This window comes from Ovis canadensis, chromosome 25 (assembly GCF_042477335.2).
Source record: "Ovis canadensis isolate MfBH-ARS-UI-01 breed Bighorn chromosome 25, ARS-UI_OviCan_v2, whole genome shotgun sequence".
In the NCBI taxonomy this organism is placed as follows: domain Eukaryota; kingdom Metazoa; phylum Chordata; class Mammalia; order Artiodactyla; family Bovidae; genus Ovis; species Ovis canadensis.
In genome coordinates, this window is record NC_091269.1 from 59,491,790 (window position 1) to 59,507,214 (window position 15,425).

The 15,425-nt window shown below is 49.0% G+C and overlaps 1 protein-coding gene across 1 annotated transcript in view; it reads right to left on the reverse strand.

Annotated features, from left to right (window-relative positions):
• The window catches only part of LOC138429954 (anthrax toxin receptor-like), a 21,001-nt gene extending 6,871 nt beyond the window's left edge, over positions 1-14,130 (reverse strand). Inside the window, exons 1-9 of the mRNA XM_069571544.1 lie at positions 13,803-14,130; positions 7,534-7,605; positions 6,001-6,072; positions 3,038-3,119; positions 2,899-2,932; positions 1,947-2,026; positions 1,801-1,869; positions 1,396-1,473; positions 1,234-1,294 (exon numbers count right to left, since the gene is read on the reverse strand). Coding sequence (XP_069427645.1) covers positions 1,234-1,294; positions 1,396-1,473; positions 1,801-1,869; positions 1,947-2,026; positions 2,899-2,932; positions 3,038-3,119; positions 6,001-6,072; positions 7,534-7,605; positions 13,803-14,059 — 805 coding nt within the window. The 5' untranslated portion in view covers positions 14,060-14,130. The remainder of the gene's footprint in view (positions 1-1,233; positions 1,295-1,395; positions 1,474-1,800; positions 1,870-1,946; positions 2,027-2,898; positions 2,933-3,037; positions 3,120-6,000; positions 6,073-7,533; positions 7,606-13,802) is intronic.
• Positions 14,131-15,425: the final 1,295 nt, after the last annotated feature.

A 15,425-nucleotide genomic window follows, 5' to 3' on the forward strand; every position in this document is an offset into this window, starting at 1 on the left:
ACTGTGCCAGTCACTGCGAATCCCACTGCGTCTACATCTCACTGCAGATGTGACAGTGGATGTTTGTTATTTAGACTCTTTGAAGATGAAATTGGAGCTGCCAGATACTCAGCAACTTGCCCTGCTTTTGTGCCTGTGGGCAACAGGATGTGAGCACTGCTCTGTTTGACCATAGCCTACTACGCTGTAGTCTTGCAGTTTGGAGTACCGCAACCAGAACCAGCTTCCTGGGTCTGCATCTAGCTGCATCCAGCCGGGAGGTGTTTACCAGCGGGAGCTGGTGCTTATCCACCCGCCTCAGCTGTACAAATCCCAGTGATGTGGATGCACAAACTGGCTCACACAGAGCTCACAGCGGGCTTCTAACAGAAACTCGACTGCGCAGGATCCTCCCCATGCTGAGGCAGGGACCCTCCAGGGGAGAGAGGGCATCCTCGTCCAGCTCAAGACCTCAGAGAAAGGCCATCCTCATTGAATCACTGGGTATAGTGTTGGCTGTGAGAATTTGTGTGGTTGCCTTTGTCCGACTATGGTCCTCTTATGACTTGAACTTTGTCCAATTCTTTTGTTCATCCATTGAAAAAAATCACATTTTCTTTCTCCATTTTGCTGATGTGGTAAATTACACTGACATTTCAAATACTGAGGTGATCCTTCATGAGTCTTGATGTACTGTCCTTTTCATATATTGGATTACATTTGCCAGTGTTCCATCCAGAGTTTAAAAACAAATTTTATTACTTAAAATATATTTCTTATTAATCTGCGCTTTATTTTTCTTATATCTAAGTAAAACTCTTTAGTTTTGAATTTTAAAAAGGTAATTACACTAATCTTACTAGGGTACTTATTTCCCAACACAGGTATGTGAAGTCGTTCGGTAGTAGATACCTCAATTTATATAGAGCTGTATGTCAAGTATATCTCAATAAAACCAGAAGAAAAGGTAATTACACCCAATATCTACACCATAATCCATGGCAGACATGACTCACACAAACCACACTTACTTAAGTACTCAATGCACAATAACATACCTGACATATTTCTGTAACAACACTCCATGCACACACACAGCACATACTGAGACACCACACAACACACACACACACACACACACATACACAGACTTCACACTTACACCAAAGACACACACCACACTCAGACTCAGGTACATTCACACCACGCATACACAAATGTCATTTACTCTCCAACAGTGACCCCAGCACGTACCTCCTACACAGGCGTAGTAAGTGTCCCCACCCATGACTTGCTTACAGGAATTTCCCACGAGCTGGAAGAGAGTATAATAGGTGGTAGGGTCACGAAGAGAGACACGCGTGAGCGTGGTGAGAAGCTACCCCAACCTCCTTCTCACATTTATCCCACACTCACCGATATAATAAAGCCTTCCATGTCCTCGGCATTGGGTACCTCATATGCCTGGGTCTTTCCACCCACAATTTCAACCAACTACGAGGAAGAGAAGATGGCTTGGCAAACAGCCCAGGGTTGAGAACACGGCTTTCTGTCCCGGGAAACAGGCTCTTGCCTGCTGCCATGTTGGACTCCGAGCCTGGCATCGTCAGCAGCCCACCCTCAGGGCGTGGAAAGCTCCTCCACCCGCACCTCTGGTGTATAGTTTACACAACACCTTCTGTTCATCTGCCGTGACTACCTGTTGTCCAAACACTTGGGCTAGGGTAGAGGGACGTCCCTGGGTGATGCTGGGACAGCTGCCTTGGAAAGTTTTCCCCAACTGGGTTCAAAAGTGGCACCTGGTTACCTGTTCTGAATTACCTGGTTTCTCTGAGAGTTTTTCATAGCTATGGCATAAAGTTTGGTCTTAAATTTCTTCAACCTGTTGGACTAATAGAAAAAAGACTGTGAGTAGAAAATATACAACTAGATGGGACACGAAGTTGGAAATGATGGCCTGGACTTACTTCTCTCATAGCAGCCCACACTGTCCATTTGTCCAGTGGTCCAGCATTCAAAGCATAAACCATGCTGGCAGCTTTCTTGTCTGCAGAACAAGCAGGGAGTGGCCTGGTCAGCAAGCACCTGCCTCAGGCTGCCAGGCCCACAGTGCAGCTCCCACATCTCCTCCCTGGGGAGGGGCCACCTGACCTGAGTACCCACCACCCAGAGCATCTGCGGGGAGAAGGAGCCTCAGTCTAGGACCCACGTGACAGATGAGGAGCCGGGCTCAGAGTGCTTCCTAGTGACCCTCACTAGGGGCAGGTGGACAGCCTTTATCCTGAATAGCAACTGCAGCTACTTCCCTGGTGAGGATAAGCCTCTCCTTACAGCTCAGGGAGGGGCAGCCAGACTGACTGCCAGAGGCTTGGGCAGCGGCCCCGCCCAGCTCCCTGCCTTTCCCAGCAGCCTGTGCTTCCTTCCTGATGAGGCTGCAGCCCTACAGCCTACATGCCAATGGTTCTGGGCCGAGCACAGCCTTTCCCACTGTTGGAAACATGGTCACAGGATGAGAGGGGAGGGGCTGAAGGGAACGGAGGCAGAGCCAGGACCGTGGTGGACAGAGTGTGGGCAGGCAGGGAGCACCCAGGTCTCTGCTCCCCAAACTGAACTCCATCTTCTCACTGTCCCTGGAATTTCTCTTTTCTTTTTTTATGCAGCTCAACTGTAGGTCAAACACTTGATATCTAGTAAGAACCAGGAATGTAATGCATGATCCCATGTGGTTCTCAGGAACATCCCTGGGGGAGCTTTCCATCCTCACTGTGGGGAGGAGAAACCTGCAGCACGGGGAGGGCAAGGAGCTCGCTCCAAGAGTCAGCGCTAGGGGCCGGCCAGGGAGGGTCTGCACCAGCCCTCGCTGAGGCCTGGGCCGGGCTCTGTCCCCCCTGAACACAGTGACATCAGCAGGCAACTTACTAGCAGACAAAACTTTCGCAATCTCATCACCTGCCTGAAACAAAATAAAGGAAAGTTGGGAGAGGACAGTGAGATGACCCAATAATTCTTTAAGAACTTGACAAAGCAGAATAAAGCCTCTGAGCTATAGAGTCCATACCGTTTTCAATCCATCGTGCAATCTTCTGGTTCCTGAGGGCTTTATCCCCCGAAGTCTTTGAAGAGCTTTTTTTAGTTCATTTCTGAAAACAATTCGAAAGGAGTGTAGAGGAGGAATGGGGGTTAATGGCTATAAACAGCCCCAGCTGTCCTGGGACCCTTCTGCCCTGTGCAGACCTGCCTGGACCTGAGGGGACACAAATGGCCGTGTCCTGACTCCTCTGCCCATGTCTCTGCCACTGACAGGACTAGCCCTAACCTTTCTTCATTCCCGACTCAGTGAGCACGGAGGGTGCTGCTTTTCTGTCCCGTAAGTAGGTCCTGACTTTCAATGTCCTCATCCCTGTCTCAGGCGTCCAGACCTCAGGGGACTCAAGAGCCCGGCCTTGACCACCTGTGTTGAGAGGGGAGCACCCCGGACGTGCACCTGTGGATCCGGCACCCCCAACGTGACTGGCTGTACTGCTGGCCCCTAAGGGGTCCCTGGTGAGGGCGCATTATCCTCCAACAAGCAAGGCTGCATTTGGCAAAGTCACTCTGCTGATACCCCACCCTGTCCCCTCCTCTTCAGCCACAGACCCCTGAGGTGGACTTGGTCCCTCCAAGCCACTTCTCCCTCTGGGCCAGTGCTAAAGGAAGTAGTCAAGCTTCTCTGTTAGAGTCTAGGGCTCCTGGCCTTCATCTGTTCTGGTCCTGAAGAAACAGACCATAAGCTGGAAAAGCGACCCGAGGACTGTCCATGGAAGGGGAAAGAGTAGCGACTCCAGGCTGCATGACAGCCTCTGTCCTCTGCTAAAGCAGGTCGCAGGGGATGCGACTGGGACACACTCGGGCGTGGGGACTTATGTTCAGGCTTATCCAGTGTGATGGGCTGAGCTGTCACAGCAAGTCTAACGAGTACGTGGTCCCTGAAGACTGGCTTCTCACTGTAGGCAGAGGAGATGCTCAATGCACAGAGAAATATGAGAGCCCCAGACCTACTCAACCTAGCCCATGAGAAGAGGAGACCCGGGACCCATTGCCAGGGCAGGCCCAAGCAGGCCTTGTCTAGCTAAGCAGAAGCACACATCTTGGCACATCCTGGAAGATTTCAGTTTCGTCATTCACACCTCAAAATATGCTGGAACTCTCCGTGCTCACAGCCTCCTGCCCAGGACCCACGTCGTCAGGCCAAGTTCTCACCCGAGTGGCTCTCTCTTCTGCTGCCCTTCCAGCTCTTCTCATACCGTGACGCCAGGCTCCTAGTACCCTCAGCAATCCCTCCTGCTCTTAAAGTATCCCGCTCATACGACAGGCGCTCCTGAACCTCTCCCCAGTTCTCACCCACCCCCACCAGCACACCTGAGGCTTCCTAGCCCCGTGCTGTCTGGCTTCTCCAGCACCAGAGCAAGCCCTGTGTGGACGGTGCCCTCTCAGACTGCTCACCCCAGTGGATAGGGCTCAGAAAGCACCAGCCCTGGTCCCAGTCCTGCCCCACATTCTCTGCAGACCCATTAGAGTCACACTTCTTATCAGGCTCCCTCAGCCACTCTACACTCACCTTGTACAGCAAGACCCACCCCAGCCCTCTGCCACACCCTCCTAAATGCGTAGGCAGTTTTGGAAATGCCCAAGCCCAGGCTGAGACCAGCTCCCAGCAAGATTCTGTGGGGTCCTCCTGAGCTAGAAGTATGAGGGTCATGGTTGATGTTGACCTGTTTTCCTAGGTATGTATTCCCCTCCCCATCCAAACCACACACCCCCACACACACACACACACAGAATTTCACTTCTTTTCCCCTCCTTTGAGCTCCATTCCCTCTCCTGAACCCTCTTGTCATCAAAGATTTCTCCCCTTCGCTTTCCAGAGTGCACTATGGAGGCCCTCCATGGGCCTCAGCAAGCCTCTCTTGGTTCGGGCCTCGAGTGCCATGCCTTGGAAGAGGCAGTTGTCCTCCTCTCCTCCATGGGCAGCTCTGCCCCCAGAGGTATGTTTCCAGTCCTCACTGGACACCTCTCTGCCACCTGCCAGTATCCCTCCCCATGGACTTTCTCCCATGTCAAATCCACTCTGCTCTTTCTCTCTTCTAAACTCAAACATGCACAAAACCACACCTTCCCCAGCTCAACTGAACAGGAAGCCTGGTCCCTGCTTATCCTGGGAGCCAGGCCTGGGGAGTGCTGTCTCCATGAACTGACACCATCGCACTTCCTCCCTGGAAACCTTGCTGTCCTGTTTAATCTGCAGCTTGTGGCTTCTCTCCAAGGTCCTGAAAAGGGTGCTGTGCCACAAATCCTGGACCCACTTAGCTCTAAATGACCTTAACCTCTTTTTGGTGTTTCACCCACTGAACTGGGCTCAGCGCATCAGGAGCATCTTCACCTCCCTGCTACAAGAAGTGCGTCTTAACACCTCCAGGCTTTTTGGCACACTTAGGATGCTGCTGTGTCGTGCTTCCCTCCTACACCCAGCCCAGCCTGGTACTTGGAACCACACGCATGGGCTCCCTTGTCTCAGATTCACCAAGGGACCAAGCTCCCACACAGTGAAGCTCCAGCATGTCAGCAGGCCCATCCCTGCCTCCCGGTTCTGACTCTGCCTGCCCTCTTCCCCCATGGCCCAGAGCAGAGACTGACACATAGGGCAGGTGCCCAACACAGGCCAGTGCTCACAAAGGGCCCACGCATCTGCTCCACCAGATCCCAGAAGTGAGCCAGTTCTAAGAAAAGTGAAGAGGGCTGGGAGGACAGGATGAGTGGAGGGCGGGGCTTAGAGGGAGTTGAGGTGGTCCAGCAGCACAGGGGTCTGCTAGCGTCAGCACGGTCAGGGGTCAGTGGGAACCAGGGAATCAGGCCTGGGGTCAGAGTGGGCACTCAGGAGAGCCCAGGCTGGCCCAGCCTGAACCCAGTGGAGATCCTCCGCTCCTTGGGCCTGTCTGTGACCCTGCCCACCAGGCTACCTTGGAGATTTAAAATGACACTTACCTGTCTGAGGTGAGCGGCAGAAGGATATTGCTGACTGAGGAGTAGGTGATGATAGAAACCCTCAGTTTAGGGCTGGGGAGGAAGCAAGGGCTCATAAGAAGCCATGAACACTGGTCAAAATTAGTATCAGTGAGCAGCCAGAGAGGCAGCGGTGCCTGTCGATTTCTGCCCTACCCATCCCAGCTCTTTTGCTTTGGTGTGTGTTTCTCTAATCCTGAAAGCTCCAATACATTTGTGAAGGGTTCAGAGGCCTGTAAGATGTACGATCCTGCTGAAAGTTGGTATTATGTCATCTTGGTCCATTTCTATGTCCCCCTAACCCAAGCCCCCAAAGTTTCTCTCTCTCTCTCTCAGACACACACACACACACACACACACACACATGCAGGCACACACAGAATCATGCGCATACTTCCTGCATGCACAAGAAAGCAGGCACTTACGCACTTGTGCATGAGGGCCTCTCCACGGACCTCTCCGCTAATGTAAAATTCTTTGGACCTTACCGCCCTTCCTTCCTCTCTCCGTCTTCCGTGCTTGCTTTTTATCTCAGGGAAATGTTTCTGCCTCTCAGCAGCCATTCACACCCATCCTTCTCTCTTTCCCCACTGTCTTCTGGTCCATTGACTCATCTTTTCATGAAATAATTACCTAGCTGGGTTCCCCACTTCTCCTGGTTCAAGTTCCATCTCATTTAATCCATAATTATCAGACTTTTCTCCTGGAGCACAACCTTGATCATGTCAGATCCCTGCCCTAAAATAACCTATAGCTCCCTATTGCTCACAGCAGGTAATCATGAACCTGGCAGTATGAGCCTCCCAAACGGTCCTGTTAAGCTTCATCTCTCAGTCTTCCCTTGAGTCAAGCCCGCTTTCTAGCCAAACAGACCACTCACTACAGAAGCGGTTTCCGTTACCCTGTCTTTCCTCATCCTTTAAGATCTAGTTCAATATTCCACAGTCTCTAGGAAGCCAAGCTTGCCTTCTTCTTTTTCTAAGAATACTTGCTTTCTCCTTAAAGTTCCAAGTAACTCCTTCGTTCTTATCTTTTGGTCTTTGGCACCCTTTAACTCAGTGTTTAGGTATGTGACTTGCCTGTTTCCTAATCTGTGAGGTCCTTAAGGACAGAGTGTGTCCCCCACACTGTGACCTGATTCCCGGCAGGAGTCAAGAAAGATGTTGCCCATGTACTTAGTTGCTCAGTCGTGTCTGACTCTTGCAATCCCATGGACTGTAGCCCTACCAGGCTCCTCTGTCCATGGCATTTTCCAGGCAAGAATACTGGAGTGGGTTGCCATTTACTTCTCCAGGGAATCTTCCCAACCCAGGAAATGAACCCAGGTCTCCTGCACTGCAGGCAGACTCTTTACCGACTGAGCTATTGGGACCTGGTAAGATCAGTGTGATTGGTAATTCTTTCTGCCTCAGAACACCACCTAGGGCTCTCTGCTCCTGAAACCGAAGGACTCCCACTTTCGCCGACTGTAAAGAGCTGTGTGCTCTGTCTGGCAGGGAAAAACACCAGCCATACTTTGTAAACCTCTTCAGCAACCTTTCTGTTAAATCACAAATTTCATTCCAGGTGTTGCCTTGGCCGGGCGACCTGAAAACAAAAAAGGCCTGATTAGGAGGGATGGGGCGCCTCCTTGCGGTGGGCAGATTTTCTGCCTCTCCAGTTTCCAGCAGACTCTTCCCACCCCGTGTAGCTGAAGGCCGTCATACTCCCTTAGCAACCTCACTGGGTCACCCTGGTGGTGACTTTCACCAGTGTCAGTGGTGAGGAAGGTGACCAACCTGACTTATGTTGGGGATGAGACACTTTGGGTAGCAAATCAGGTTGGTTGACACACAAGGAATAAGGGAGGATACACTGGTTGGAGAAGTCTGAGCAATTCTAATACGTTTGCACTCCTGGTCCCTTAATTTTGACACAACAATAAGAGCCCTGGTATCAGGCAGGAGAAGGATGTACTACTTAGATTATTTTATTTTACTAGTTTCTTATCAGCCTGCAAAGCTGAGCCACGCTGAACCCTGAAGGCCTTTTCTGGGAACGCTCATGGGGAGGGCAGCACTAGGTCCAGGGTGCTGCTATCCTGACGCCGTGATGCCGCACCATCAGGGAGAGCTGCAGGGCTTTCCTACCCCCACTTCCAGTTTCTCGCTGCCATTGGCTCTGGCTTCAGTTACCTGAATGGAGAATGGGGAGGCTGGAGAGCCTCACGACCTCTTACGTCTAGGTGGGAAGAACTTCCATGGGCCCTGCTGGCCTTGCAATGCCACACCTCTGCAGGCTGCACTCCAGGTTATGGAGGGCAAATGTGGGTCTCTCTGGCTAATGGTTTTGTCAAGGTTCTGCACACGGTAGTAGAGAAACTGAGGCTGGTGCCTTGTTCTGGGCTCTTCCTCGGTGAACGTTGGCTCGTGTCTTTGATATGGATTGCGAGTCTGAGAAAACCCCCAGGAGCTCCTTCTTTTTACCTGCAGTGATCGCCATGCCCATAAACACCCTGAGTATCATGTTTAAATGTGTAATTCTCATATACCCAAGAGCATTTTTCTCCTCTCTACTATTCCTTCTGACTCCTCTTGGCTGTATCTAAAACTATTAAGAGACGGTGAGTAAACTAAGGGTATATAATTCTAACAATACTGTAGTTATTATTCATGGAGTATGTATATATCAGACACATTACATGCATGATTTCCAATGCTAAACACTTCTATGAAATCATCATTATTTGCATTTTACAGATGACAGAATGGAAGCGCTTATAGATCAAGGAATTTGCCAACATTTCCATGGATGTGAACCGTAAGAACCAGCTGTAAACCCCATGATTTACCTCCTCAACTTAGCAGACCTGGGAGACACTGCTGCGTGTGACAACTGCGGGTGCCAAGTATGAGACGGTCAACCTGCCCACAACATACACTTTTTCTTGGGAGCTCCTAAACTGTCAGTGCAAGGCCACTCTTTTCCTAACTATCCATACCACATTCTGCCTTCCCTCTCATTACTCCTCTCCACTGTGTCCCCCTTACGTAAGAGGATCTTCCAAAGAAGATATAAAGGAAACTTAAGTCTTTAACCCACCCGCCTACTCTGGAAAAGGTTTCTGTGTGGGATTATTGTGAATGAAGCATTAGATTCTAGAATGTAGGAGAACACCAGTGTTTATGGCAGTGGAAACTATGACAGGGAGTTTCGGGTCCCTAGGAAGGAGGCACTCTGGAGCCGAACAGCCACACGGGCTTCTGCCAAACCAAGTTTCAAGCATGACTAGTGCCCTACTCTTAAACGGGAATGGAGAGACAAGGACCACCAGCAACTGGAGGAGAGCTTTCATATTACGCTTGAGACCAAAACATCCTACTGAGAGAACTATGATGGGACACTGGAAGTTGTTGGGGCAGAGTCATGTAGGAGAGCTGACCTATAAGAAAGCTAAATTTTCTTCCTCCCCTAATAGAACTCAGTAGAGAAGGTGTAAACCTCAGAAAGCAAGAAACGGTGGTCAGTACAAGCACAGCACTGGAAACGTGATCATATCATCAGAAGGAAAATCTGCAAGATTTTTCTTGGAAGTGAGATCCCTTGGCTGCCTCTCGGAAGTGAGATCAAAAATGGGGAGGAAAGGGTTAGGAACCTCAAGACTTTTGCTGTGAACAGTAATAGTGCTTGATTTAAAATTTGTGTTCAAGTAGTTTCTCCCAAATGTGAAAATAAAATTGCAAACAAAAACTTATAGCATGAAGGATGTCATCAAAATGGCAGATTCTGAAAATCTAAGCCTTCATTCCCCTAGGGACACATTGAACAAACAACCATACCTATCAGCATCAGCTTGCTGCTGCTGCTGCTGCTGCTGAGTCGCTTCAGTCGTGTCCGACTCTGTGTGACCCCATAGACAGCAGCCCACCAGGCTCCCCCGTCCCTGGGATTCTCCAGGCGAGAACACTGGAGTGGGTTGCCATTTCCTTCTCCAATGCATGTAAGTGAAAAGTGAAAGTGAAGTCGCTCAATTGTGTCGGATTCCTAGTGACCCCATGGACTGCAGCCTACCAGGCTCCTCCCCCCATGGGATTTTCCAGGCAAGAGTACTGGAGTGGGGTGCCATTGCCTTCTCCCATGTTGACCTTACTTACAGATTATTTTGTAAAACACCTTACCTGGCTGGTGTCAATTAGGATGTTTAAAATCAGCTGTGGGCAGAGGTGAATTTAGCAACAGACACATATGCGCAGCCCAAGAGAGCGATCAGGAAAGCCTTGAGAAGACTGTAAGTTTTCACCACGGGCTGGTCCCTAGGCTCAGTGGGGGTCTGGCTAAGCGCTAAAGAAATGTCCTAATAAAGAAACATTCTACAAAGACTGGAAGAGATGGCTTCTCCCCGCCGCTCCCATGCCTTTTTACAGTTTTGTAATGATTTCATGTTTGTTTCAGATCCTGGCATTTGGGAAATCTCTGTCAATACATTCAGTGAATAAGAGTTATAGGAACAGAAACTCTAGTGATCACATACAACAACAAGGAATATTCTTTGCAAAAATAGTTTGGAAATGTTTCAGAATAAATGGACTATTACATGAGTCTATATTAGCAGATAAAAGCAAATACAACCCAGTGAGCTATGGTGAATTCTGCTTTCTAGACGCACCACATTATAGTAATAAAAATCCTAGTTTTCAACAAAAATAACCGTAAAAAATACAAAGAGACCAGACCATTGTTCAGTCAAAGGAAGTAAATAAAATTATAGAAATCATTCCTGAAGAAGCCAAGGCATCAGACTTACTAGAAAAACACTTAAAATCATCTTAAATATACTCAGATGGTGGGAAAATAAAGACAAAGAAATAGAGGAAATCGGGATAGTGATACATGAGCAAAATAAAGATGAAGGACAAATTATTAACAAATCAAGGAGGAATTTTGGAGCAGAAAAGTATAATAATAAATTGAAAAAATCACAATTATGGTGGTTCAATAAAAAATTTTACTAGGCAGAGAAAGGAATAAGCAAAGTGGAGGACAGGACAATTGTTACTGTCTAGTGGAGAATCCCAGGGACAGGGGAGCCTGGTGGGCTGCCGTCTATGGGGTCGCACAGAGTCGGACATGACTGAAGCGACTTAGCAGCAGCAGCAGCAGTGTTAGGAGCATAAAGAAAAAGGAACGAAGAAAGGTGGTCAGAGTCTGAAGGACCTGCAGGACACACTTAAGCAGAACGGTATACATACTGTGTGAATTAATGAAGCAAAAAAAGAAACAGAAATATTATTTGAAGAAATAACATCCAAAAATGCCAAAATTAGATAAAATATACAATCCTATAATTCCAAGGATCTTAGGTACAAATGAAATAAAAAAGAGATTCGCATCAAGACACATTATAATGATACTGTTGAAGACAAACACTAAGACTCTGGAGTTCAGATTCTGGATCTGTGTATTCTATATTGAGGCTGTGGTAGGTCATTCATCCCCAGGCCTTGAGCAGCCTCCTTGCCTCATGCGTAAAATGGAGATAATAATATTTTTTCACATTATGAAGAAGACATGGTGAAGAAACTGCTTTCCTCTCCTACCCCTGTCTCCAATCTAGCAACACACCTGGCTCCCCCAGCTGCCTATCATCCACACTCTCTGGAACCCTGTAGCCTCTGATTTCAAAATAGCTCCAGAATCTGTCCACTCATCACTGCCACCCATATCTACTGGTCCACACTACCATCATCTCCTCCCTGGATTCCTGCACCAGACCCCTCACTTAGAAGGCTCTATTCTTGGGCCCTGCATCTGTGACTCTTTTAAACCCAATCCATGGGTTGCCTACTCTGCGCAAAAGTCATCCAAGTCTTCTTGACACCATCTCAGTCTGTCACTAGAGTCTTTCCTGGGTACCTCTTTAGAACAGTCCCTCCCCCAAACTTCTCACTCTCCTGTCCTGATTTTCCCCCTGGTGTTTATCTCCATCTAATACCCTAGCTCCTCTTTGATTTATGTCTTGCCTCCTAAAATGAAAGCTCTAAGAGGAAAAGGACTTTTCAAGTTCTGCTGTGTTTGCTGCCTTATCCCCACTGCCCCAAACAGTGACTGGTATGTAGAAATTTTCCAGTAATTATTTCAGTGAGTGGATGAGCAAGGGAACGAGGGAGTGGATAAGACTGCTCACCAATGGAGGAAAGATCCAGACAACTCTGGGATTGTCACCCACAGAAGTCTGATCCGCACCCCGCCTCCCCACAAAGGGCACGTGGGAGAGAGTGAGCTAGGGAGTCAGGGCTGGATCAGGGGCCCCTGCAGTGCTGGGGAGTTCCCAGGGTGTATGACTCTGCCTTCCCTTTATTTTATGCTCATCCTCCATGTCTTCATCTGACACATGCTAGGAAAACTATACTCCCAAACTCCCAAACCAGACTCCCAAACCAAACAACTCCCATTCATCCTCATCACGACCTGGTGAGGTAGGTATGAAAATCCCATTGTACAGATGGGGATGCTGAGGCAGAGAGAGGTGAGGCGACTTGCCCAAGCTGCATGACTGATGAGTGGAGTCTGCTTGACTGCAAAACTGGAGCTGCCTCCTCAGTGGTCATTATTCCCCTCTCCCCAAGAGTAGCAGGAAGTAGCCACAGGAGGATGGCTGTCCTCATCCTCCAAATATTCTCATCAAGATGGCTTTGAAGCCACCAAGGCTTTCTACAACTGGACTAAATGAGCATGGTTCCCAGGGAGAAAAGGTTACATGAATTTGCTGTGGTTTCAGACAAGCCTTGCCTGGCCCACTATAGACATGCTCTAGGCTTATTCTTCTTACTCTAATGGCCTAAGGCTGGGGAATGGGTATGTAGGTCCCTTTCTTGGACACCCTCTTCTTCTCCACCCATTTGCAGAATCCAGCAGGATTTGGTCCCGGCACCTCCACCAGCCTCTGTTATACCTCATCCAATCTCTAGGAGTCCATTTCCCTTTTCCAAGAGATTGCATAGGCAAATATATTCCCACTCTGTCTTCCAGGATTGTCTTGAGGATGACAGATGCCAGTGATAAGCTTTGGAAACTGTAAAACGTTTCAGTGATACTGAGAATCAAGCCACTGTTACTACTAAATAAGTAACGTTTATCCTCAGTCTCACAGAGGAGTTGAAAATGGAACCAAGGCAATCTCTGCAGCCTGAGGATTCACCCTGCCCTTTCCTTTGAGGGTCAGAAGGTACCTAATGCACAGCCCAGGTCTCCCAGGGCCACAAGCAGACAAACCAAACTGTTCTTAAAGTGCACACAAATTAAAACGTGGTTCTCCAAGCTTTCGAAGAAAGCAGCAAAACAGTTGCAACCAGCAAAGCAAAGGACTTTAAGCAGAAACACTACAAGAATGCCTAACAGAGGACAGCAATCTCTCTGGAAAGAAAACATAACCAAAACACACTGTGAGCTTCTTACAACTGCTGAGAAGGCAGCGCCTAGCAATCACCTGCCACTCTAGGTGTTAAAAGGTCATGCACGTGCCTCACAGATCCAGGCCAAGCTGAAGAAAGAGAGACAGAGCCACTGGGAAACCTTATGGGGCCCTTTTTCCTTTCCAGAAGTAGACATTGCAGGAAATGCCTGAGGCTTTCTTTATGTCTAGGAACAGGGAGGCCACAGAGGTCTGTTCCTTGGGTCTGACCGAGACTGTCCTCACCTCTTCTCTCCAGGGCCTGGGGACCCCTTGAACCCCTCCTTCCCGTCAGTGACCTTGGTGACAGAGGCTCCTTGAGAGGCACAGGGGACCAGATGGGAGGGCTACTCACGCATCCAAGACCAAATAGAAGTCGAAGGCGCCGTCACAGTCATGCAGCTTGCTCGCCTTGCTCCTGATGCTCCTGCGGGGGCTTCCCCAGTCTGGGCTGAGGTAGCGGTGAATGGTTTCCCAGCCAGAGTCAAGGTGGCGGAAATTTCTCCAGTTCAGGACATCATGCTGGAAGCTCCCTGCACTCAGTAGTGGAGGGAGCAGCAACAGCAACAGGGAGAGCCCAGGGCTGGGTACCCAGGGCCCACTGCCCTCCATTTACCTGGCCATACATACAGCCCTGCTGGACCCTGGCCACTCCAGGCCCCCTCAGGCCACAGCCCCCACAGCCTCCGCTGCCCAGGGGCCTCCACCCCTCTAGCCCTCTAACCACAGTGCACAGTGAGCCTCCCCGGTGCCTCCCCTGCGGGGGAAGAGGCAAAGATGGTTGGCTTTGGGCCCTTCCCCCACCCCAAGGAAGCAGAATCCCTTGTGATGACCCTTACAATGGACAGGAAGGTTGGCATAGTGACTCTATGACCTGTGGTTCTACTCAATGTCCTGCCTGTGGACAATCCTGCGAGGAGGCAGGGGATCTTTGGAGGGGCAGTAGGGTGAGACTTCTGTCCCTCATCCTTCTCAGGGGGCCTCTAAAATCCTGGAGAAACCATACCTTTTTGTCAACTGAAAGAGGGCAGCTGAAATGGCTTAGATGAGGACATCACTGTTGGGAGGAAGTCTGGAAAGTGGAAGTGTAGAGCGTTTCAGGGGTCATTCTTGTGACTCCGTAGATGGAAGGATCTAGAAGGGGAAGAAGGTCCTTGCAAGGATGCCAAAGTACCTTGTGAATGAAGGACATGCCAGTTATTTTCTGTTGTTTAACAAACCACCCCAAACTGGGTGACACAAAGCAAGAGCTATTTTATTATGGGGTTTCCCTGGTAGCTCAACCTGCAATGCAGGAGACCCTGGTTTGATTCCTGGGCCAGGAAGATCCCCTGGAGAAGGGATGTGTTACCCACTCCAGTATTCTTGGGTTTCCCTGGTGGCTCAGGCAGTAAAGAATCTGCCTGCAGTGTGGGAGACCTGGGTTCAATCCCTGAGTTGGGAAGATCCCCTGGAGGAGGGCATGGCAACCCACTCCAGTATTCTTGCCTGGAGAATCCCATGGACAGAGAAGCCTGGTGGGCTACAGTCCATGGGGTCACAAAGAGTTAGACATGACTGAGCAAGTAAGCACAAGTTTTTATTATGCTCATAGTTTCTGGGACCAGAAATCGGAAAAGGCTGACTTGTGTCTCCATAGGCCAACCTTGGACATAAACAACTCTGAGTCAAAAGTGTTTCAAAAACCCAGATTGTGAATATAAACATTTTTAGAAATACTTTTACCAATTTATTTTATTTTCTTTTGTTGGCACAAAAGAGAGAAATATGCTGCAAGTCATTCTGCAATAAATATACAATAGATCTTCAAATATGTGTAACAAAAATACAAAAACTACAAATGTTTTTGAATTGTGTTGGAGATTTTTGTAGTTCTTGTTGTTCAAGTGGTGTTTTAAATAATGGAATATCTTAAATAAAAGATATTTGGAATTGATGAAATCCAGTATACTTCTCCCTACAGCTTATTAGGTTTTCT